Below are 26,836 nucleotides of genomic sequence, written 5' to 3'. Positions count from 1 at the left end.
TTATAGTCTTTGTTTTCCTAATTTTCATATTTTCATCAAGTTAAAATGCTTTCAATAAATAGTTAATGTTTTTACAATAGTCTTCTTTTTATTTTTAAAATCAATTTTAAATAAAATATGATATCAAAGAAACACTATGGCTCCATTAAATTATATGTAAAATGAATACTAACTGAGTTTAATCTTAAAGATTATATAGGCATACATTTAATCATTTGTAGAGATTCTGTATAGAAAATTAATTTATGGACTTGTAATAATACAGCAATATCATTTAACAGTATAAGCAAACTATTTATTACACTAAACTATAAAGCAATGAAGGATTTATAACAATAATGCGTAATAAAAATATTATAAGAAGTTTCCTATCATAGAAATACTGTAATTAATATGAAATATTTAAGCATCTAATAAATTATTTATAAAATTGCTACATTGTTAGTTTATCAATTACCAATTAAGAATTTATTTAATAATGGATAGAATTTATTAAAATTTAGTATATCGTAAAAATAATCAAGTAGAATAATACAATTAAAACTTTACAATGGGAACATACAAATACAGAAAGAAAATTATTTTATAGTAAAAACAATATACATACTACATTTATATAAATTACATACAAATGTTTTAAATAAGTATTATTTTGATAGAAGTTAGATAGATTATAATAAATTTAATTGTGAATGTTATATCACTGCTTAGTGTCTAATGATAGTCATTACATTGCCAGGTTTTAATTTCTTATTTCAGGAGTGTTCTACTCTAGTATTTCATTCTGTGACTTTCAGAAGGTTTAGAAGTGATAAGAAAACTATCATAATTTTTTCATAATATGCGTATAACTATTATAACTCTAGAAATAACAGTAATAAGCATGTTTCTATTAAATTAAAGACACTTTTGTTATATAAAAATTAACATTCTGGATGGTACAGCAAATATACAGCGTGTGATATATGATAATTATGAGAAAATCCTATTAAATTAAAAGCATGACTTACTGAACAGTCTTCTGTTTTTATTTTCTCCATAGAGCTTCATTACTTGTAAAACCATTAGTATCTATTACACATCAAATGATAATTAATAATATTGATTCATCAATTTTAAAAATTTAGTCTATAGTTGCCAAATTATTAGAAATAAATTAGCTTCTTGAAACTAACTATGAAAGAACATCTTAATTAATTATGCAGATTTATTGATGAACATAAGAGACTGGTGGGAAATTTATTGCTGTAAATTTTGCTTTAAATGACAACTGAATTAATAAACTGAGGTCAGTAGGTATACACTTACATTACTCCTGTTTAATCCTGTCACTTCTAAAATCAACTAAAATGTGTTCACTAAATATAAATGTATGAGCAAAATGTAATCAAGGCAGTAAGAAATAAGTTGAATGAGATGTAATCATGATAGGATAGATGAAGTAAAGGACTAATGTCTCAGTATCTTAAGCTAATACCAGAAATAAATCAGAATATCTTTTCAGACTTTTTTTATTTCTTGTTAAGTAAGAATGTTATTATGTATAATTATCATTTATTTTGTCTAATTTATTTATTTGTATAAACTGATTATAAAAGAACTCTTTATTAAAATGAACAACAAAACCTTATGAAAAATGTAAGGCAGATCAAATTATACTAGTTTTGAAATAAAATAGAGAAAAAAAGCTGGCTTTTGAAAATAAAAAGTGAAACATAAAAGAATCCAGTATTATTATTAATATAATAATGTTTATTAAATTGATATTGCTCACAACTGATATTGTCAAAAGCATTAAAGATATCACACAAAAAAGAGGTTTTATTCATGTTTAGTTATGAAGGTTTAATTTACATAAATTACAACATATAATATATATGTTGTATTAATGGTTTTATAATATAATAAAACTTAAAACTTAGACCCGTCATTAAAATAAACCCTTAAACACGCCCGATTACAGAATCATACAGCAGCAAGGAACACTGTCCAGGCTCTGCGATTCAAAGGGAGAATTTATGAAACTCCTGCCACTTTTGCATTCCATCTTATAGACTGCATTAAACATAAAAATTAAAATATTAAATATAGTTTTTTAAAACTGCTTTTTATGGTAAATGTACTTTATTTTTATTAATGTTTCTAATTATACTTCTATTTCCAATATTAACACACAAAGCGTAGAGCTATAATTTCTCCATATCTGTGCTAGGACATGCCTGAATGGGAGGAGATTTATGGTTGTAAGGCTGTATAGTGTGATTTATGGTGATCATTTTAAAGATGATATTAACTGTTAATTATGATAAAACAATAACTGAATAGGGGCCACTTAATTTTTTCTAAGCATTAACATTTTAAACGTATTTATATATCTCTTTCTTTGTGAGTTTTATGAATGTGTAATAATATGAATGAGAATGATTTGTAGTCTTTCAGCTATTTATAGAAATTATTGCCCTACCTCTTTTAACAAAGTCATTAATTAAGTATCTTAGGCTTCAATTAGATATGTCAGTCATTTGTTCAGATAAAATATTTTATTTACTAAGAACAAACTGTTGACTAGTTTTACACTTAACCTAAGAGATTTTTTATAGATTCTTGTTTATTAGAATACTTTAATATTTTTAATTAATGCTTTATTTTTTAATAACAAGTAAATGATTTATAACAATTCTTTGTATGTTCTCATTGTTAGTTCTAGTTACGATTAAACTATGACAAGTACCACCAAATTTTGATGAAAAAAATGATAAATGATCAGTTATAATCAAATGTAAAAGTAATTCATGTTTTTAATATTGTTCTTCAGCAACAAAGAAATATCTTGTACAACTCTAAATTATAATAATAATATATATATAATTATAACAGTAATGGCAATAGTAATAATAATAATACACCAATAAAAATAAATATAATGCATTCTAAAATAATAATATTTATATGCATGAGATTCAGTCTTAAAATAATTTGGCATACATTCAATATATTTAATTAATTAAATATCAGTTACACAAAAATAATGGACGATGCCACATAATTTAATTATCTATATCTTGCCATGCCAGTCTCCACATATTTGGAGGGTTGAAAATTAACATTACATAAATGACAACAGCATTCAATTCAGTCGGTATAGTATCTCATTTCATATGACTATATTTATATTATTAATATGTGGAGGCTTGCAATTTTTCATTACATCAGTGTTAATAAAATTTATCAATTTTAATTACAATGTAATTACATAAATATTATAATTCTATCAATATTATCCATTAAGAAAAAATTAAAATAAACTATCAATAAGAGTTTAATATTTTTAATATACTATAATTAACTGTTATAATAAATTACAATTTTTATGATTATAACATATAACATCAAATATATTTTTAATTAATTTTTAATTGCAATAAAATGTAGAATATTATTAACAAATACACATTATGATGGAACAGTCCAACACTCCAGCTTAAAAACTTTTCTTATATTAAAAAATCAATTAGTATACTCACTTGTACACTGCAACTAACTGCATTATTTGAGACATTTATATATCACACATGCAACACGAATATAAATTCTGTTGTTTATTTCTAAAAATAATTTTTTTTTGTTATTTCTATTAACAACTAATTTAATGAAGAATTAATTAATTCTCAGAATCTTTTTATTGTAAATTTACAAAATTAAAACTATGGGATTAAAATTATGGGAAGAAGATTAAAATTGTGGGTTAAAAACTGTATACTTTCATGTCTGCAGTGGTACTGTAAACTAAACTGTTTACTTTTGGGTCTGCAGATTATCCTACAACTAAAACATGTTCTTTATAATATGCTTATGTTACAATAAAAGTTAACAATGAAAAAATTAGATTATGATCAGTGACAATTGTTGATGTCCACGTGTAGGTCTGATGGAAGTAGTAAATTTAACACTAAAATTTGTACAGTTGTCAGAATAAATAATAACTAATATGGCTACCAAGTTCTAATAAAGTAGATCAGTAGCAGAATTTAAACAAATGAAATGATTGTTAATGGAGTACCTGAAGAAAGCAGGTTAAAGTTATTATTGAACAAATTAAGTTGATTCATTTCTTAACAGTAGAGGATAATAATATATGAATAAGCATTTTGAATGTGACTCTAGATACACTGCTCTTTAATGTATCTTGGCTGAAAAAATGCTAAGATTACTGGGGTTTAATAATATATATAAAAACTGGTAAACCAGAAGTCACCCATATAAAGATCAAAGAGATGACATATACAATCCTCAATTCATGGAAGCTAGTCACAAAATGATTGAATGATTATTAAATGGATATTTTATAATATTTGTAAAACACTAAGCTGGGTAAGAATTTGAAATCAGGACTTTCTGTATAGAAGAATGAGATGCTACTAGTTTATTACAGAAATCACCAAGTTGATCGGTCATCACCATTTTGGTGGTAATTTACAAGTGAAACTCACCTAAATTTACTGTGCAGACATTCTTAATATTTTCTAGATGATCTTACAAGAAAAGAAGCATTATGTTGTTTAAACAGGACATAGCAAAACAAAATTTTCTTTAGATTATGCAATATTTTCTAAATAGAAATTTTTTTAACAATTAGAATGGATAACAAGCTTCTCAGTTCACTTGACCCCATACTTTTAGATTTTTTGTTGTGGGGGCAGTCAAAGTTTGTTGTTTACCAGAAGTGACCAAGAAATATTCATAACTTAAAAAAGAACCTCAACAGAACGTTATAAAATCACAAATGAAATACTAAAATATATAGCTTCAGTTGTCATATAGCTTCAGAATTGAATGTATATAAAGGTTGAAGAAACTCATCAAGTAACAGATATATAATTAATATTTAAGTATAATAAAACTATTTGAATTATAATAATAATAATGATAAAAAAAATTTCTTTTACTTTTACATATAATTTAACTATTTATTATATCCCTGTTGGTGGGTATGACTTCTGGTTCAATTTGCATAATTTCAAACATGCTATTTAATATAATTATGATTACAAGATTGACTTTAAAAACCATTTCTGTAAAAAATCCTAGATTAGTCAGTCTGTTTATGGTGTCACTTTCTCAGTTTTAACACATAAAAAAAATTCTTATATAAACATTTACAGAAAAGTTTTTGAATTGATAGTAGGTTTATTTTAAGGTAAAAGTTACAGAATCTTTATGTGAGTCTGAACTAGTTTTTTCTCTAAATCAATTTTCTTTAGAGAAACAGAATCTGATTAAAATGAGTTTTTATTAGCTTTTCACTCAAAATCACATTTTTTTAAAGATTCAGTTTTTTATATTTAAAATGTAAGTCATTCAATAAAGTATTCATAACTTTCATGTTAAATAAAGTGACCTGCAGCTGTTTTAAATTTTTAAACATGGTATTTCATGGATATCAAAACTCAAAAATATCCTTAGTTAAATTTCCTGATTTACATTCTAATAATTATTAGAAATGTTAAGAAATAAGATTAGGAAGTGAAATTTCAAAAAAAAAATGTGTTATCCTCTCAAGCTTTAACCAACCTTTGTAATATCTAGTATTTTTGGGGGTTTTTTTTTTGGAGAGAACATATAAAAGAATTGTTAAATTTGTTATGTTTTTTCATGAGTTCTGAGGTTTACCACCTGGAAAAAAAATATCTCATAATAGTTAAAAGATATGAAAATTTTTATACAGCTTTATTCTTAAGCAATGTCAACTGGATATAAGATTATTATTGGTTGATATTACTATTTTTTTTAAATACTACGATAAACATTTTTCAGAGAGATGCTTTAGTTTCTATCTTTATTAATTTTTATGTATATTATAATTTATTAAAATATTCTGTTTATTTTAACTGATAATCCATCAAACCTTAATTCAACAACAAAAGGCAAGAAAAATATAAAGGTGGAGTAGATTATTTTAATTTTATTTAAAGCAAAGTTTAAAGCTTTATCTTGCAAAATTAACAATAATGGATCATTTAAAGAAAATAATCTTTTAGAAACCAAATGTTATTACATGTGTACAGAAGCCAAAAGTGTAAGAAAGGAGAATAGTCAAAGAAGATTTTTCTTTAAGCATACTATTTATCTTTTTGTAAGAGATAAATATAATCTTTCTGAGAGATTTAATGTAACAGCTGATATATTTGTATGAACATCTTACATTCTTCTACACTTTTAGAAAATTAAATTTCTATGTAGACAGTGTTATAAAAATGTTTTGTAGTAACATATGAATAAGTGAGTATTATTTTGGTTATTAATTTTAATTTTCTAGATAAATTCATGATATAATAAATATTATAATTATATAATATGGAGAATATTTATTTTAATGATAACTGAGGTATTTATTCTTCAATAATATGAGTTACTCTTTACAAATAGTAAATATATATATATATATCTGATAGAATAATTCATATGAAAAAACTGTGCTTTATAATTTTTCTTTTATATAAAATGAAAAACAAGAAAAAACAGATGGGAAGACAGTAGGCTTATTTTGGCCAATACCAAAGTTTTATAAAACCAATACACCTTTCATGAAATGCTTCCAAAATCATGGAGAGGCTCATTAGGATCACGAGGCTTGGAAAATATTTTCAAATTGCTTTTTCACATATAATGTAGAAATATTATAATATTTTAAAAAAAATTAAGTTTTAGAAACTCCTATGGATTAAATTTTCATTATATTTTATTCAAACATTGCAACATTAAACATTTTGAAAGCATTTTTCTTATGTCTGTTTTTAAAAATAACTGAACAGGTTGCTCCAAATCACTTGTACTTTTTCTAATTTTTCTTCTAAAAATCTTCAAAAAACAAATAGCCTTAAAATCATTAAGAGGTTCCTCGAAGTAAGCTCTTCAATTTAGTGTTATATTTTCTTTTTGGGAAACATATGATTTTTAATGAAAAACTGATCTTAAAAAAGTCTATTATTGATGTAAAAATTTAAATCTTCAATCACAATTAATACACATGACTTAATGTAATAATCAAAATTGCTATTGCGTAAGCCAGCAAGGCAGCCAAAGTTAACTAAATTCCTATTCTTTTGTTTTCTAGAACTGAGATTCATTTACGACTCTTTACTAGAACGTTTTTCTTCATTCTCACATTCTTTCTTATTCCATCTGTATGTATAATGACCCATTTTCAACTTCTTCTCTTCACCACTGTTTCTTATTTGAAATTAAGAATTAAATTTCTCACCATGTTGATTTTGTTAAAAAGGATGTAGTAGCACGTTACATTACACCTGTTTTTATTCATTTTCTATGTTGCTAAAACTCATGGTGCATTATATTCTTTTCAAAAATTTCTTGTCATTGACACTCCTCCATCCCAGACTTAACAAATCATCCATCACCTTGTCCAACTATCTATTACTGAGTGAAACCCTCTACCAGCTCCTATGAAGACAATAATTTGTTTCATAATTACTTTTTCATCCACTTATATTACTACTTTACTACATGTTCCAGATGAGTTTGTAAATTTATATTTATTAAGTTTTGCGCATTTATTAATCTCATTATATTTTTGCCAACAACTCTTCTTATTCTTTATTTTTGTGGTTATGACATCCATTATTTTTCTTGGTGCGTAATTTTCTTAAGAATATTTTTTTCAAATATCTTCAGGTGACTTTATCTGGATTGGTTTCATATATGTCTTTGAGTGATATGTCACTAGAGGACAAACTAGACATATGTATTTTCAATTTTGCACTCCTACTGATAAATATATTCCTGAACAGACCTAAGTTAGCATTAAATGTTGTTATTATAGTAAATACTATAATAATTTTCACTTTAAATAAAGTGAAAATAGTTGACTTATATTAGAAAAAACTTTTCACTTAGGATTTGTTAGTGTAAATACTCGATTAAAAAAATGAGAAAATATTCAGATAATTTCTATTTTGTAAAAACATAATAAGAAGTTAAAACTGTTCAAGAAATGTCACAAACACAAATCATAATTAATTTTTGTGTAATATTTTTAATTTCAATGATAAGAAAATGCTTTCAATTTTTTAAATTTATAATAATTTTTTATTTGTTGAAGATAAAATATGTGAACTTCTTTTGAAAAGAAATCTTAAGTAATTATTTATTATTTGTAGTACAAAGAATTTATATAAAATATAACAAAAGAAAGTAATAATATAGTTGTCTTCATTTACAAAATAAAGAAAAAAGTATATTAAAAGACTTAATAAGCATGGCGTAATTTAATTTTACCATTCAAAGTGAAAGATCTTTTAAATAATAAACGAACGACTAAAAGAAAGTTATTTACACTTGATTATTAAGTAAAAATTGTGTAATATAAGCCTCAGCCTCAATTTATTAACATTATCTTTTATTTGGTAAAACCTCTTTTAATCATGTAAGAAGATCACATCTTAAAACTTTCCTAATTTATTAAAATATTAAACTACTGAAAAAGTTTATTTTATGTCAACTAATAGAAACTTCTGTTAAAACTTATAATTAAAATACTTTACTGGATTTTATATGACAAAGAAAAGATTATTTAGTACATGTTTAAATACTGCTTTATTGAAATATAAAACCCAAAAACTGTTCACTGGAGTTAAATTACAGGTTTATGAATGAATACCAATTTACTACAATTAATACCAGGAACAGTATTGTCTCTGCTATGTAATTTAACTATTACCTGCTAAAGTTTTTTTTCTAAGCACTAACTGTATAGTATTTTTATTATTTAAATACTATTAGTATTTTTATATATTTAAAGAAATACTTTTGTACAAATTGTATTTAAAATCTACAGGAAAAAATATCAAAAATAATCTCCATCATTATGTTTTCATAAAATCAAACAATTATAAGAAAAAAATTACTCTAATAGAATTAAAATCTGAAAAAATTCAAAGAGGCAGGAGTTATTACAATGGTAACAAATTATAATTTATTATTTTTTTAATAAAATTGTGCGTGTTTTAAAGTCATATTGATTTACAAATATGTAAATTTTAAGATAGGTAATTAAACTAAATACTTTTCAGTAGATATTAATAAAATTATTCAGTATTTAATTATAAAATGTGGACAGATTTTCATTAATAAAACAATTATTTCAAAGAAATAAATCATTAATATGCACTTATTTATATATTTAAAAATAAATATAACTTGTGTAATTTATTAAAAATATTTCAAGTAGCAGTAGAATTGAACAGTACATGAAGATGCTCACTCAAATAATGCTCCAATAAATCTAATAATCTATAATGAAACAAATCATTTTTAAGAAAATATTTGAAGACTTAATTTTTGTTTATATTTATTATAATGTAAAGTGTAAAGTTATCAAATCAAATTCTATAATTAACATCTGTGAAAAAACCACGTTAAATAAACAAATACTTTAGTAATAAATTACTAAAAAAACTGAATAATTAAAATGCTAATTTATTCTAAAATCTTTATAATGCAGTTTTATAAAATTTTATTATTTATTCATGTCAACAATCTTAGGGAGACACCTAATATAATAGTTTTTATCCATTCTTTTATGATTTATGATTAATTCTGTAACTAAAGAAAAATGCTGAGGCTAACCAGTATTTATGCTCAGAACTTTCTTGATAGAAGGCAGAGATAAATCCTACTAATCCACAATTAAATAATCTAAGTTTGAAGCTGAATGAATTTTTTAAGGTCTATGTACTATTTAATATTTTTTTTCTACCTTGTGTAATAAGTTTACTGCCCTAAGAATTTTTTATACCTGTTATTTACTCGTATAAACATTAATTAATAGATATGTATTTTAAACTGACTAAATTTATAATATACTTTTTCTTTAATGTATTATAAATATGCTTTTCATTTACAATTGCCAATTGAAAATGTAGAGCTAGCTATATGAAAGTAACAATATTGTCAGAGTATGACAGACTTAATTATTATTAAGTTTGTTCAGGGATGGTTTTGGGCATAATAGAGGATGGTTTAGTATTACAATGTAATGATACTTCAGCTTTAAAAAAAATGGAATACTATATTCTGCTCAAAGCATGCATTACAGGAGTAATTTTCCTGGATGTAATTGATATTTTATTGTTGTATAATAGTTAATTATGTTGGAAAGAAATTATTAAAAAAAATAAAAAATAAATCATCAATAATTAATAACATTGACAGTTATGCAATAATTAAAATATTATTGATCATTATATAATTAATAAATCATTTTTCATCTTCACGTATTGTTTACTGGAAATCTGTTTTGTACCGTTAATCAATATAAATTTATAATTATGTTAAAATGTATCTTGTCTTCCCTACTGTTTTGTTATTAAGTATTAATAAACTTATGTAATCTTCCATAATTTCAAGCAATTAAGTATACATATGCATATTTATGTAATATTTAAATTGGGTTTTAAAATTAGACGGATTATTGTGATATGAAGTTAGTGTGTATTCTTTTTTTTTTTAATAATTTTTGTTACTGACATGAGCATGATTATTATTTTAAATTTCTATTATAAATAATTTTTGTGATTTATGTATTGAGCTTATGAGGTACCTGCATCATCATCTTGGTTATGTTTAGCAAGTGCCAACAAGATCATTGTTAATTCTTTTTTATTTATTTTACCTCCTTGATTAAAGTCAACACCACGTAGAATAGTTTCTTCAAATTCTTGAAGATCTTGAGCATCGTAATCCTATAAAAAGAAAGAAAAATGGATTAAACAAATTATTTTAATTTTTGTATATATTATAGTTTATTGTGAAAGTTATAAATATTTTTTACTTTTTGAGGAAGATAAAGTTGATGACTGAAATGATTGGTGAAAAAATACCAGACTCTTGCCAGAAATTGGACCAGAGATCAAATGATCTTAAAGCCAGCATAATAACCAGCTCACCATTCTGTTGGTCTTTGGCTGAATTTGAGATAGCTTTCTCTCTCGGTCAAAGTTTACAATAATCTTTGAAGAAGTTTAATTTTGAGTGAATTTTAGCTAAGGTAAAAGTTTTATAACTTTAATGTTAAATTATTGTGTGCTAAAATTTAAAAAATTGTTTTATATAATTTGTTAGCAAGAAAATTAAATATCTGAATTGTCATTATTGTTTTCTTTTTGGATGCTGATGTAGTTTATTAAAAAGAAACGATTGACGCTTGGCAAAAAATATCAGACAATATTAGAACCATTCAAGATGCATTAGAACCTTTTCCTATCTTTTCCTGGTGCACAACGAAGTGTCATCAGTGCCCGAACATAATATTTACATAATAAACAAGTAAATATTAAAAATTAACTTAGAATCTAAAAAACAGTAATATAAAAACAAAGCATAGATGGAAAACATCTAAAACATATGCGAAAAGGGAAATAAAAACACAATGAAATGTAACTTAAAAGAACAAAATTATCATCTGGAATAGGCCGCATAGCATAAATAGATGAAAAAAATTAAATCTTTGAATGCAGATGCACGGCCTTAAGAAATCGTAAGATATTTGATAACATCTATACATTTTTGCTTAAGATATTTCGGTTGTTAGCCCTTAGTTTAAACTTACAATGCTATGTCGCATAAGTCACAATCCACAAGGATATGGTGTACCGTTAGTTGGAAGTCGCAGCCAGCACAGACAGATGCTTCTGTCTGATTCATGAGGTGTCCATGAGTAAGTTTAGTGTGCCCTATTCGCAAACTGCAAATAATAACCTCCTCTCGACGGTTATTCCTATTTGAGGAGCTCCACGGTGAAATAGAGTTCTTAACTGGACATTTACTGTTGATGGTAGCATTCTATTAACATATCATTTTACACATCACGAACCACTTTCTTCAGAAAAGACTGTTAGTTCGAAACAATGCGATTAGTGAGGAGGCTGCAAACAGGCCTCTTTTACCGGACGATCAGCGCACTCATTGTCTGAAGTTCCAATTTGACTAGGGATCCAGCAGAAGCTCACAGTTCTGTTACTCTGAGTCATTTCAGAGATAACAGACTGTATGCATATATTACAGACACCCTGTTGTCTTGAGTACATGTCACTAATTGCCTGTGAGGCGCTCATGGAATCTGAACAGACAAGTACATGTCAGAATGTTGGGCTAGGTATATTTATTTAATATATGTGTATTTATTTATTTAAGTATATTTATATTTAGGTGAGCAGATGGCTCCAATCCAAAGGGCTAAGCCCGAACGCAAGAAAACTCAGCTTCTCAAGATGGTACGGAAACGTAAAATCAGACCCATACACGTCAGAGTGGACGGTTATCAGGTCGCAACTACGCCAGGAATCAAATATCTGGGGATTTGGTTCCAACAATCAGGAAAATTTAAAGTATATGTAAGGCCTTGTTAATAGCTAACAGCTCCACGGTGAAAACACTGTCGATACTGGGAAAGCTAAACATGTATACTATTGCCAACAAAAAGAGTACAACCAACAGAATTATCGTGTTTAGAGTCGTCTGTATAAACTATAGCATCAGGATTCACGCTATTTCTTTTTCTTTCTTTTTTTGGATTAATTCACCATTTAAGCTCGAAGCCTATGCTTCGAGCATAAATGGAATATGAAATGGAAATTTTGTAGAGGATGAAAAATGCCATGCCTAACCGGGATTCAAACCGGGGATCTCCGGATAAAAGGCAGAGCACCCAACCAGCCACGGATATCGACAAATATTAAAAATTATTTACAATATTAAAAGATTTTTCTCTTAAGATAACCGGATTCGTGTCCTTTTTTTGATATCAGCCTAGACTAAAGCAATAATTCAAGAGAGAAGGCCTTCAAGGGGGTTAATAACGTTGGTTAACAAAGAATGTACTGGAGGTAATTGTATATTTAGAGATAAGAAGAGCCGATGAGCTCTGATTGCTAGCGGAGCAGTATATCTTGGCCGTTCTTCATATGGATTAACATGCTGATTGGAGAACACTTCATCAAAGGTAGGATGATTTGGTTGCGCATTAACTTAATGCGAGCTACGCAGGAGCAGATTATTTGGTTTTGTTTATTCCAAAGAGATGGCTTATCGCTGTCTACTAGTAGACTATGGCTTGAACGAAACGGACTTGCAGCAAGATGGATAAATGAATGACAGACTGCATCGAGCATCTTTAGAGCGGTACTCCATGCGGACGAAGAAGCCACGGAGCCATAATCTAAGCGGGAACGGACCAGAGCTCGATAGAAGCGTAACATGTATACCGGATCAGCTGCCTAACGAGTATTAGATAGAAATCTCAGCATTTCTAGCATTTTTAGGCATTTTACCTTCAGCTCCTTTAAATGTGTTACCCATGTTAGTCGTTGGTCAAAAACAAACCCAAAAATCTAACAACCCACGCGCATGGTTCAACTGGCTCACCATGTAAAACAGTCGAGGATCAACAAGTACCCTCAAGTGTGAAACGCAAATGCATTACATTTTCTTCGGAGAAAACGTGAATCCAGTCATTTTACACCACGATTCTAAACGGGTTATTGTGTTTTGGAGCAGCTCTCGCCAGTAGCTAGAGTTCTAAATGAGATGTAAATTGAAAAATCATCTAAAAAAACACAACGGGCTTTCGCACTGTTATAGTATTTATGGCTACGGCAAACAAGGTAACACTTAGGATACTTCCCTGTGGTATTCCGTTTTCTAGTGTAAGATTATCGGATATCGGCGTTCCTACTCGAACTCGAAATGACCGACTACTGAAGAAACTTTTGATAAATGCAAATTGATTTCCTTGTGTACGCCATTCATGCAGTTTATTTAGGATTTCTCTCCTTCCAACCGTATCACAAGCCTTTTGCCTGTCGAAAAATACAGCAACAAAGCGTTGGCGAAGAATGAAAGCATTCTGAATGACAGATTCAAGAGCAACTATATGATCGTAGACGATCTACCTTGCCGGAAACCGCATTGTTCGGAGGCAATTAGGACGGTTTTCTCAAGGTACCACACTAGTCGTACGTTTTAATTTTTCTTATGACTGCTTAGAAAAAAGCTTATTTTTAAATTTTAAATTATATGTATTTACTGAGAAAAATTAGAAATAAATAACAAAAAAAAAAAAGATTGAAAAGTAGAAATTTTTTATCAGTCACAATATAAAAAGTGATAATTACGTGTATTTATTTGTGTGTTTCTTTTTTGTTATGGGGAATTACATAGAGATACAATTGAATCATACCCTATGGGGGAGTTATATTTTAAAATTTCTTCCTTTACATTTCTCCTTTTGTATCATCACATATTTAATTAATTAAAATGCAATTAACTTGGGTCAATACCTTTTGTGCTTCTGGGCTTGAAACTGTGGTCATTCCTTATATTACACAGTTAAAATACAAATTAATTCGTTTGATAACAGGTATTAATTTTTGCTACTTTTATTATAAAAAAGAAAGTAAATTCATGTAAATTTTTCAAGTGTTTTAATATTATTCAAAATATAAATTATGATCTCCAATAATATAATCCAGACAATCTACAAATACCTATCCCACGGAAAAACAAATAGTATTCATAATTCTAAAGTTATAATTAAGATAATTTTTGTATGTGTTTACTAATATATCAAGACAGATTTAAATAAGATTATTTTACTCATTTAATGAACAATGCATTTTATTAAAATAAAATGTATTAATACTATTCAGTTTTGATGTATGGCCTCTCTAGTGTGCACACAAATTATTCATGCTATACAATGTACAGAACTTAATCATTGATCAGCTGTTATTGACAATTGATTAAATACAAAATTTCTGAGATATTTAATTTTTTTTAAAAGCTATTTCTTTATTTTTAGTTATTATTTATTTTAGTATTGTGAAAATGAGGTTTTTTTTATTTAGTTATAATATTTTTCTTATATATTTTGATGTTTCATATTGAATTAAAATCAACTTTCTCAATTTTTGTTTTTTTTTAATATTTACTTCAATTAATCATTTTTATCAGAATTAATTTCTTTGCAAATTTTATTAGAAAAGCTTTTTTACTGATAATTTAAAAGTTAATTTATAACAGAAAAAAAATTTCAAATTCAATTTTCTCTGAAACTGCTAAGTTTTTGAAATACAATTCTGAAACCTGATTTTGAGTCAATTTTTTAAGGCCAAAAATACAAACTACATATTTTCTCCTTAATTTTGGTACTATGAATTTCAGTCTGGCTATATTTTTGTCTTGGAGCAGAAACAGACAAAATATTTTGCTTTCAAAATCAAGCACTTCTGAATAAGTGTTCACCTATTGTACAGTTGTACACCTACTGAGTAGGTGTATAGTGAACACTATTTCTTTAAGAAAAAGCAACTCTTACTAATACTAGTTGTACAGATGCTGCTTTACATCAGCCACAGTTATTAGGAAACTGGTACAGTTTATGCAAAGCAACAAGTCATTGTAGTGCTTTTTGCCACCTTAAATTTTATTATTACAATAAATAAACGTAAGACAAATTTTGGCTTGTTTTATAATTTACTGGTAGTACCAATTAAAAAAAATTCACTAGTGATGATTATGTTGTTTTTTTTTTACTTAAATAAATTTCATTAATCTTCTTTTGAAGATTTTTTGCAGAACTTTTTAATACATTAGATTATGTTTTCATCTAATTGAAAGGTTAAAAACAATTCAAATATTTAACATTTTTAAACAGAGTAGACTTGCAACATTTATCAGAATATAGCTGGACACAGGCTCTTTTAAATATATGCCTAAACGCAGGTTCTTTCAAATGGAGACCAATATTTTGAAAAGAGCTGAGATTATTTATAATAATTAAATTCAAAAATAAGGATCCAAAATTATATCAATATAAATATACATTTATCAAAATTATTAGTGAAAGTCGTGAGATTTTTGTAAAAAAATATAAGTCTAGCCAGAGGATTGTAGGACATAATGGAAATAAAAGGATAAGCAATGACACAGGAAGCCTTCAGTAAGAAGAGGAAATTACTGTGTGGTAAAAGTCTGATCTTATAATTAAGAATTACGTTAGTCTGGACGATGAGGAAGAAGAAAGATGATGTTAATAGATGAGGTGACGATCGGAAACTACTAAAAGATGAATGAGAAGACTTGGGACAGAAATGAATGGAGACAACAGAGGTGCAAGGACATGCCGCCAGGCAGAATACCAGAGAATAATGATGAAATGTAGTCAATGCAAGCAGAACATGCAATAATCATAAAATTCTAAGAAGAACCAACCAGCCCTATGTTACATCATGCATAACAGCTACTTTGTTATAAAAACAGACTGAAGCTATAGATAATACATTTGGGCTATATATACAATTTTTATATATCTGTTAAATTTCTGCCACAGATTTATTTCTTATATTGGGACTTTCAATCTACTATGAGTATTATTGATTAACTTAAATTACAACAGTAAAAACTTATATACTAAAATTGTATTATAGAAGACTAACTTCTTGAACAGTATGGGAAATATTTGGGTGTGTAAATTTTTATTTTTTTGTACTTATTTTGAGTGCTATTATTTTGATTTGACACAAGTTAGGTTAAATTTGCATGCCGAACCTGACCGAAATGCAGGTAAAAGTTAGTTCTACAAGTATACCTAATTTAACACAGGAACTAACTGTACAAATGAACATTATTACTCTCAGAGAAAGGAAAATTTGATTAGTGCACTTGTACCTCATTGCTTTACATAGTCATAAGCATACAAACTACTTATGACATATTTTTACTCTTATATAAATATTTATATATATATATATATATATATATATATATAAAACTACAAATACACATTGAGATCTACTGTTATATGAATTCTTACAAATTTATTTTGTATATAAACAATCATTTCTTTGCTTAGTTTAAGAAACATATTTCAAAAGTTCAAATTTTATGAATTAAATTATTTTTATGAAAGATAAATAAATCACTACATAAGTTTAGACTTTTGGGTGAGAATGTGTACTGGAAATTTTGTCGTATGTAAAAAAAATGCTCCGTTTGAAAGCGAATAGAAAAATACTTTCAGATGAAGAGTAGGTACGCTACCATATACGGAGATCATAACATAAATTATAACATATTTACGAATTAGTTAACGTAACCTAAAAATGATTAGACATTTTAATTTTAACTTATTTAGTTAATACTCATATTCTTTACTACTTTTACTAATTGGAAGGAGTATTTTCATATTTCAACGTATATTTGTAAATAACAGTAACATAATACTATTTAATTAAATAAGAATTTATTGCTTAAAATTTAATCCTTCCTCTCTCATTTAATACACTTGAAATTTATTATTACCCTTATGACTATAAATTTTCTTACACATTTATTATACATTTATTATTATGAAAAGAAAAATATAAACTTTTTTATAGACTACCAATTTGACTCTAAATATATTTATGTAACGAAATTACGAGCCTGGTTTTGATGATGAATAACGTAAACTGTGTTGTCAGTTCATTACGACTGATTCATACGGTTCAGCCTCTATAACACCAGATTCCTTGAGTTTGTTTTTATTTTTACAAATCTATTACTGAGGTAAGAGTTACACAATTTCATTAAAAATCTGTTGTATTAACTAATCGTGGATGTTTTTGTACTAATACAATTAAGCAGTATACATCTAAAACGAATGAATCATTTATTTGTTTATAAAGGCTTCTGCAGCTGTGATAACTATGCACCCAATATTTACAACGGAATATTTCTACAAAAGATAATTTAATTTCATCCAATTAATAAATTTAAATTAAAGCTCTTCTATTTTTTTATTATTGATTTGAAATTAAATAAAAATTCACCATAAATTTCCCGACTGTGTGAAGTGATATTTCATTATTTTTAGAATAATCGTACAATACCAAAATAAATTAATAGTAATTTATAGAATTTTAATTCTTTATCATTGTTTAACTATGGAACTAAAAATTTACTTTTATAGAATCAAAATAATAAACTAAATACATCGTTAAAGTCTACTGAGTCATGTATTTCTTCATCTGAAATGCTATTTTCGAGATGAACAAGTTCTATTTTTGCACTGATTTTATAAATATTCAACAAATTTTTCGAAATGATCCATAAATTTTTTCGGTCTCTATGGTAATTTTGTCTAGAGCCTCATAAAATATTTTTTCCATATTATCAATTTTAAAAGGGCTGTTGCAGTTTGCCATTCTCCTACACTCAGCCTATATACTTTCTAGCAGATTATACTGTTATAATGAAATGGGGGTAATTGAAAAACTTCTTGTCTCATTTAAAGTGCTACCTGATTCAGCTTATATAATTTTAATGAATTTATAATTTCATTCCGCAGCAACATCTCTCAGTCTTTGCTTTTGTAATATTGATGTAATACTGCAATAGTGAGTGTTTTGTCTTAACCCATCTTGAATATCAGAATTTTTTTGGTAAAACCGTTGCACATGTTTTGCTATATCAGCATAATACTTGCGTTATTCCAAAATATAACTGATCCTTTTTTATCAAACATAAATTTTTAAACTACTCTGTAAACAACAGCTCATTAATTTTAGAACAATCATTACGTTACCGGGAATGTCATAGGTTATATAAATAAATTGTCTAGATAAATAGGTTATATGTTTAAATAAATTAAAAGTATTAGAAAAAATTACACTATATACAAATTTGTCACCAGCATGCTCTTTAATTATCCTTTATTAGTAATTACCCTATATTAAAGAGCAATGTTTCTCAGCAATGTTTTCTTGGCAGTCGTGTTTTTTAATTTTTAATATTCATCTCTTGTTTCGGTCTTTGCTGAGTTTTATTTTCGATTGCTAATGTAATGATGGTTGTTAATTCTGTATGATGTTATGATTAAACAATTGATTTCTTCACGATAAAATTCCAGACCAATTCTAACCGCATTACTGTCAAAAACCGTCAATTAAACGTTGTCATCTTAAGTTGCAAGGAATAAACAACCCTAATTTACATAAAATATTTGTAAAATTCGTATAATCTCGTTTCACAAATGAAATTTGTGGTTTTTGGTAATTTAGTTAATTCTTTTTTTTTAAATAACACTTTTTATGTGACGAAAAGTTCAAAAACGTTTAAAATATCATTTATACATACTTCAACCAAACTTGCGGGAAATAACAGAATCCTCTTTTAGCTTTCTTTTCTAGATTACCGCTAAAAAATATTAGCAAGGAGTAAAAGCAACAGATTATTTATTGCTGTTCCATCCGATTGTTTCTAAAAATCGTTACTGAATTGAAAACATATTCATACTATGAAAATATTCAGAAATTTTTCATTAAATAAAACTTGTTCTTCTGTAAATAAAGAAGATTCATTTATTCAATATAATCTATATATTAAAGAACGGGTAGGTTTAACATATAATATGAAAATATTTAAAAATAATAAGAAATGCTTTAAATTAATAACATTACTGATTAAAAAAGCAATGGAACCGGTGTTATTAAATCGATATTTCATTCTAAAATCATGTGACTACAAGAAATAAATGTAGCTTGACTTTAAATTATGTCATATTTTTACCCGTGCTTTGGTAATAATAGTAATAGTCCGTGATATGAAAGTGAAAAAGGAAAGGTCAGAGGGGGTGGCTTCCTGATACAGGAAATGGGATAACTAGTTACTTGAAAAGTGTCAACGAGGTATGAAGAAAATCTGAAAAATGTTCATCGTAGATAAAGGAATTTCCAATTTTTGTTTACGTTGAGTCTATAAAACTCTCTTGGAAATATTTTATTTCATTTCCTATTTAACCGATTGATCCAAAGTCTCCGGGCACGATTTAAAAGCCTTAAGACTTTTTTTAAACATATTCACGGATCTTAAATACAAATTACAACATTGAAATGTTTTTGAAATATTAATTCTCCCCCAAAAAATTTCCGCAATATGAAATCATATGGCTTCTTTTTCATTTCAGAATCATTTTTTTAATACTGAATAAAAAGATAAAATCTTTAAAAAAAATATATAATTATTATTTAAAAAAAAAGAAGAATTAGAACCTTTTCATTATATCATCGAAATATTAAAAAAAAAAAAGTTTATTTGTGAAGTGATGGTTTATTTGAGAAGTTGATAAGATAATTAGTGAAAATTCCGGGAATTGAATTCAAGAGCAGCTGCTGATCTAAAAGTCACCATTTTATTTGACTTCTTATGCCAGTAAGTAAAGACTCCTTAAACCAGCTTTAGTAGAAATGATTAAAGTGTAAAATGTAATATTTATCCAATAAAAATAATTATCATTAGAAAGAAATTTTAATTATTTGCGAAATGAAGTAGGCAGTTATAATTAAATTATAATTTATAAATGTAATAACAATGTATTAAAGTTATACATGTAATGTATAACTTTATAAGTGTAGGTAGAGACATTTGGATTAGAGATGAAAATTTTTTTAAATTAAACTCTGAAAAAATGTATGGAGAATAGGCTAGATTTTAGAAACTAAAATTAAGATAAAAACAAAATATCTTCATTTGTCAATTTGCAAAACACCTGTATTTCAAGTTAATATCTATTATTTATTTTGAGATTATTTCGCACAACAGAAACGGGTTATAAGTTCTAGTGTAATTAGAAGTTGACCGTGCCCATTGTTAAGCTGAAAAGTTCTGAAACCCAAAATCAAATACACTGAAACACACATGGAAATTAATTAAATTAAATTTATAGCTCAAAGTATGACGACCAGGGAAGCAAATTTAGCACCCAGATTTTTAATAGAAGGAAGATTAAAGAAAAAAAAACCAACATACATTTATAGACTTAGAAAAGGTATTTGATAACGTAGTTGGAATAAAATGTTTAGAATTAAAAAAACAATTAAGTTTCAAGTATAGAGGTAGAAGAACAATTGCTAACATTTACAGGAACCAAATCGCAATAGTAATAATCGAAGAGCATAAGAAAGAAGCAATAAAAAAAAGGAGTCAGACAAGGATGTTCCCTATCCCCTTTACTTTTTAATCTTTACATAGAACGAGCAGTTAATGAGGTTAAAGAACAATTTTGATCCGGAGTAACTGTGCTAAGTGAAAAGATAAAGATGCTATGATCGTAGATTGTTTGTGAAGGTTTTACGTTGGGATTAATATCTTGCTATAAATTTTTATTTTTTGTTTCTATGAAATTATGTATAATGGTTTCAGATGCGTGTGTCGTTAGTACCTGTAAGTTAATATATATCCAGTCTCTCTTGCGTACTACCGTATATACTCATGTACCACCCGCAAGATTTTTTCCGGAATGACAGTTACAAAAACAACCTGCGCGTCGTACATGGATTTTAAGGTTTTACATGGATGAAAATGTAATCTTTAAACTTATATATTAATCAATCCAAACAAAATTGTAATAAAAACTGCATTGTTTTGAGTACGAATCTACATCCCGTGAAATAAAATGATTTATCTAAAACAAAATATTTGGCTATGAGTAATTGGTATTAGAAAATTAAACTTTTATCTACAATCTGGCACCAAAGTTACCGGAAGATATTCTTTGCATTTTTCTCAAACGTAGGCTATTCTTATTTCATGAGAAAAGATTTTTAGCGATCATTTTGCAGTCTTCTTATGATTAGTTTTCATTATTACAAGGACCGTTCAGTATCTACAAGTTTCGTGTACGTAGAATTACAGAATAAGTGAAAAAGACTCCGATTATTCACTGTTGCAGATAAGTTACGTGTTATTGCTTACACCAAAGAAAATGAAAACTGTGCTACAGGCAGAAAGTTTGATTAAACGAAGTCATGCATTCATGAGTAGCGAAACAAATAAAACGGTTCTTGTAGCCAATAACGAGAGAACATTTTGGTGGAAAAAAGATTAATATCCGGAAATAGAAGAAAAATTGCAGCGCGTATACGTTAGTTTGAATACGCGACTTCTACAGAAATTTATCAGATGAAAACCTGGAGATCGCCGAAGGATTAAATATCGGTATAGATAAATTAAAGCTAGTTTTAACTGGGTATGCCAATATCTTTGTCGACATATTTTTTCTATTTGAAAAATGACAAATGCACAGCGGCGACCAGAAGCATACGGAGGGTAAACTAACAAAGTTTCAAAGATACATCACAAATTTATGAAAAAAGAAAAAAATTGTTTCCTAGATCAAATTCAGAATGCGGACCAGATACCGATGACTTTCGAAATGCCATCAACAACAATAACGATTGAAAGTGTAGATGCAAAGACTCAGATACGAATTACAGTTACTTTTATATGGATTTGAATTCTCGATTGTGGATGCCGGTGTTCTTTGGTGATTGGGGTTCAATTAACCACACATCTCAGGAATAGTCGACCTGAGACTGTACAAGACTATACTTCATTTAAATTCATACATATCATTCTTATTCATCCTCTATTTACCTTACGGTGGTTCTGGAGGATAAATAGAAAGAAAGAAAGAAAGAGAGAGAGAGAGAGATACGAATTGCCGGTTTCGAAAAACAACTCCTAGTTGCCAAAACCCTGCCGGTTGGTAGGTGATGCTAACTATATTTTCAAACGAAAAAATTACTCCCGAATGTAATTGTTAGAAAAAAACATCTACCGAAAGGTAAGAAATTTCTATCCGATATTGTCGTACAATCACAAGAAAAGGAAAGGATTAATAATGGATTAGTACTAGACTAGATTAAGTGCAACTGAAAGCATCGACCAGAAGATTTATTACGAAAACATTCCATACTTATAATGAAAAGTTTTAGGGCCATACGACTGATGATGTAAAATGAAGACCGATTGCTGGAAGTGTGTTATTATTCCTGGTGGAATGATATCTATTCTTCAAATTCCAGATATCTGCGTAAACCGATCTTTTTAAACCAACCTCGGTAAACATTACATAAATTGTGCAACACGACACACGAGAGTATACAATCTGGTATAATTAAGAAACCGTCTTTGATACAGATTTATGAGTAGATTATTGCGGTTTAGTCAGATATAGCGGATGATTTCATTAAAAAAATCGTTCAAGAAGATTTGTATTTCGAACGCTCTCGATGAAAGTGAGAACGATTATTTGTAATTAATTGGTTACGAAAAAATTGCAGTTCTACGGATGACGGAAACTCGAGCACTGATGACAGACAGTAATTAAGGTAAATATCTTCTATAATTTGTACGTTTTTAATTAAATAATTTTTTCTGATTCACTGTCATGTAATTAACAAACACCGTTATGTTGAATTTTCTTTGGTGATATTGTTAATAAAATGGATAAAAGTAACAATATTTAAAAAAACTTTTTCAAAAATCCTTGGTGGGCGTCTTACATGGATGTATACGGTATTTAGTTAGTAAAGTTTAATTATATTGCCTCTTTAATTTAATCTCTTAAGAAGTAGCCGATGTCAATACAAATGTGTCAACGTTAACTCAGAACAGAAGGATAATTAATTTAAAAAATCTGATATGGAGCCACATGACTTCCTTGTACACTTAATTTTCTAAAATGAAAATTATATAAAATTTTATTTTATTAATAACTTCTGGTATTTTTTATATATTTTTTTATATTGTTATTAGTGTATTATTATTTATCGTAAAAATCGTTTCACAATAAGAGGTTAAAAATGATTAATAAATCAATATATTTAAATTAAAAAAAAAAAGGTAAAAAAAAAGTAGATGAAGTCTGATTCAAACCGATATGCCTTCCCCATGTAAGATCCAAATATTTCATTAATTAAAATTTTATTTGGCTATAACAGTGGAATCAATGAAAATAAGTACCACTTATGATATATCGTTGAAAAGCTCTCAATATGGGCTTATTACTGCAGTTAAGAAAAGTCCAAAATCCTAATGTTTTGGATTTTGAGCTTTTTTGGACACTTTTGGTCCAGTCGATTACAATCAAAAGGGGAGGTGCACAACCAGATGTTACAATAGCCCTAAATCCAAAATTTCAACATCCTACGGCTAATCGTTTTTAGTTAATGCGACATACATACATACTGTACAGATGTCACGCCGAAACTAGTCAAAATGTATTCAGGGATGGTCAAAATAGATATTTCCGTTGAATTCCGGAAACCGAAATTTTTCGCGATCACAATACTTCCTTTACTTCGTAGAAGGAAGTAAAAATAGCTACTAGAAGAATTAACTTCAAGCATTTTAAAAGTGAGTTGTAAATAATTTTTAATACTAAAAAAATGGAACATATAATTTACGGGTTAAATTTTGTATGAAGTACAAAAATAACGAAACAATTTATATATGCATATGCAGTTAAAAATTTTATTTTATTTAAAAAATAATATTTTTTCGAATTCTGTAACGTAAAGGGGTACATATTATTTAGGTTATCATGAATTTTTTTATAAAGAAATATAATACGTATAGAGTAGATTATTAATTAAAATTAAAAAATACATAGAAGAGATATAAAATAAATAATATGTTCTTACTAGATAAAATCTAAAAAATTAGTATGTTATTTATTTTTAACTTATTTTTCATTCCATTCTTGAAACAATCAACCATTTTATTCTATTCTGTTACCCGTAAAATGACATGACAGAGTATAAAAAATTATTAAAACACTTTTAGGGCTTAAGAATATTTTGATTGATAACGCAAGAGTTAGTGATGGAAGTGTTGGCTTTAACTACACTTCACATTTTCGATTCTCTTCGTTCTCTTTCTTAATTTTTACCCAATTCCTTCCTTCCTTTTTTATATTAATCCTAATAGTTAACTAAAAATTGTATCATTGTTTGTTATTTAAATAACTAATCATAAACAAAATAATGACTCCGAAATTCTTCTATGTTTGTAAATTTTTATATGCCCAAGTATATAGGTAAAGTTTATGATTGAATTTTATTATTTTTTAAATTGGAAAAAATGATTTAACATTTATTTTTGTATGAACACTATTTTCCATAAGCTTTAAATAAATATATTAATGATTGCTTTGTTAAACTTTAAAAATTCATTATGTTAAAAAATTTTATTTCAATACTACCACTGAGTCGATGAATTATAATGGCATCGATTTTAACAGATTAATTTATAAATTAAAAGAGGTCCTTCATGTACGACAGATTAAATAAAAAATTTAATGTTAAAAGTAACACTGAATAAGGATAGTTGTACAAAACTTGATGTTTTTGCTATTGAGAATAAAATGAATAGCTGAAGTACATAGATTATCAGCATAAAGTTACAATAAGTGTAACTTACATTACATATTACATATTTAGAGGAATGGCTTTAATCAAAAATATCTAATAACATCGGTACAATAAAATTTAATCTTCAGGCTATTTAACGAGGGAAACTCACCATATTTTTCAGTTTATGATGTTGTGTGAGGTAAGAAAAAGTAAAAATACATACAGAGGTATTTTACTGAAAAAAAATGTATGAAATTACTTTTCACAACAAACCAAGAGCTGTTTTCCTGATGGCAATATTAAATTTCTGAATTAAACAAATCGTATATATTCACATGTTTGCTTATATTATATATATATATATAAGCGAACATGCGGAACAATAAGGCAGTAAAACAAAGAAAAGGCGATAAATTAAACGAATGATTAGGTTTAACAGGAAAAACAAGCTCAATAAAACATTTAAAATTTTGTTAAAAAATTTTTTTCTTAAATAACGTTTATTCATTTTCTAATTGAACAATCAAAGAAAATTTTCAATATTTAATCTGCTAACATCATGCTAAAAATTATAACGACTTTACCTTCATCCATTTGAATTCAGTTCGAATGAGGCTCGACATGCAATATTACATAAAATTTCCGTTATAATATTTCTATCTGTAAGCCTTTACGTAACAACAATTAATGAATAACTAACTGAAACTAATATTACAGATATTCTGGTATTTTTATAGTGCTAAAATTTAATTTCTCCCGAAATAATAAATTCTTAAATTATTTCTATCCATACGACCCGACTTATAAATAAATTACTGATTTATTATATATTTATTTGTTTTTTTACCTACCTAAAAATAAATTAATAATAATAATAATAGTTTTAGTTTTAGTTTATAAATCATGAATAAATTATAAACATTTTCGCAAATTAGATTTAACATTTGAATTTTTTTGAAGTGATTAATAGTATTTGTTTCTCTTTTTTTTATAAAACAAAGGCTTTATTAAATATAAATGCTTTTTATTAAAAGCCTTATACCGGGAAAAAAATAGAAAAATTATTTTTTTTAGAGCATGTTCAGAATTACTTTCATTTTAAAGGTGCGATGAGTCTATAATCAAACCTTTCTAGAAGTAGATGATAAATGGTTGTAGATTTATCAAACATTTATCGTTTAGATTTAAAAGTTTATCAAGACCTTATGTAATATAATATCATAATTTATTTCTGAACGTAAAAATGTTCTTTCAGTCAATTTTAACATGTTCAACTAGAAATTTTTATTTGAACTTTGTCAAAATAAAATTTTTTGTATAGAACTGAGTGAATAGGTTTGTACATTTATATCTGAAAATTTGTCTGCCTTTATTGTGTGTAGTTGGTACGCTTTTATTCCATTACGCAAAGCTTTCATCTCTTATGTTGTAGCTTACTTTGTAGTGATTTTAGTAAGTAATGCTTTGCTTTTCATGTTTTAATAGGTTTTACTCTTTTGCGGGCACCTTACAAAGGTATTTATTGAATAAAATGTTTACTGAACTACATATAATGATTAAAATTATTTTGGATTTCGATTCGAACT

General features: G+C 26.9%; 1 protein-coding gene across 1 annotated transcript in view; it reads right to left on the bottom strand.

Moving 5' to 3' along the window:
• Positions 1–10,448: 10,448 nt before the first annotated feature.
• The window catches only part of Cbp53E (Calbindin 53E), a 498,615-nt gene continuing 482,227 nt past the window's right edge, over positions 10,449–26,836 (bottom strand). Inside the window, exon 11 of the mRNA XM_075354418.1 lies at positions 10,449–10,760. Coding sequence (XP_075210533.1) covers positions 10,608–10,760 — 153 coding nt within the window. The 3' untranslated portion in view covers positions 10,449–10,607. The remainder of the gene's footprint in view (positions 10,761–26,836) is intronic.

Source organism: Lycorma delicatula, chromosome 1, assembly GCF_047948215.1.
Source record: "Lycorma delicatula isolate Av1 chromosome 1, ASM4794821v1, whole genome shotgun sequence".
Classification (NCBI taxonomy): domain Eukaryota; kingdom Metazoa; phylum Arthropoda; class Insecta; order Hemiptera; family Fulgoridae; genus Lycorma; species Lycorma delicatula.
The sequence above is the reverse complement of the archived record's forward strand: the minus strand, read 5'-3'. Positions and strand labels throughout refer to the sequence as shown.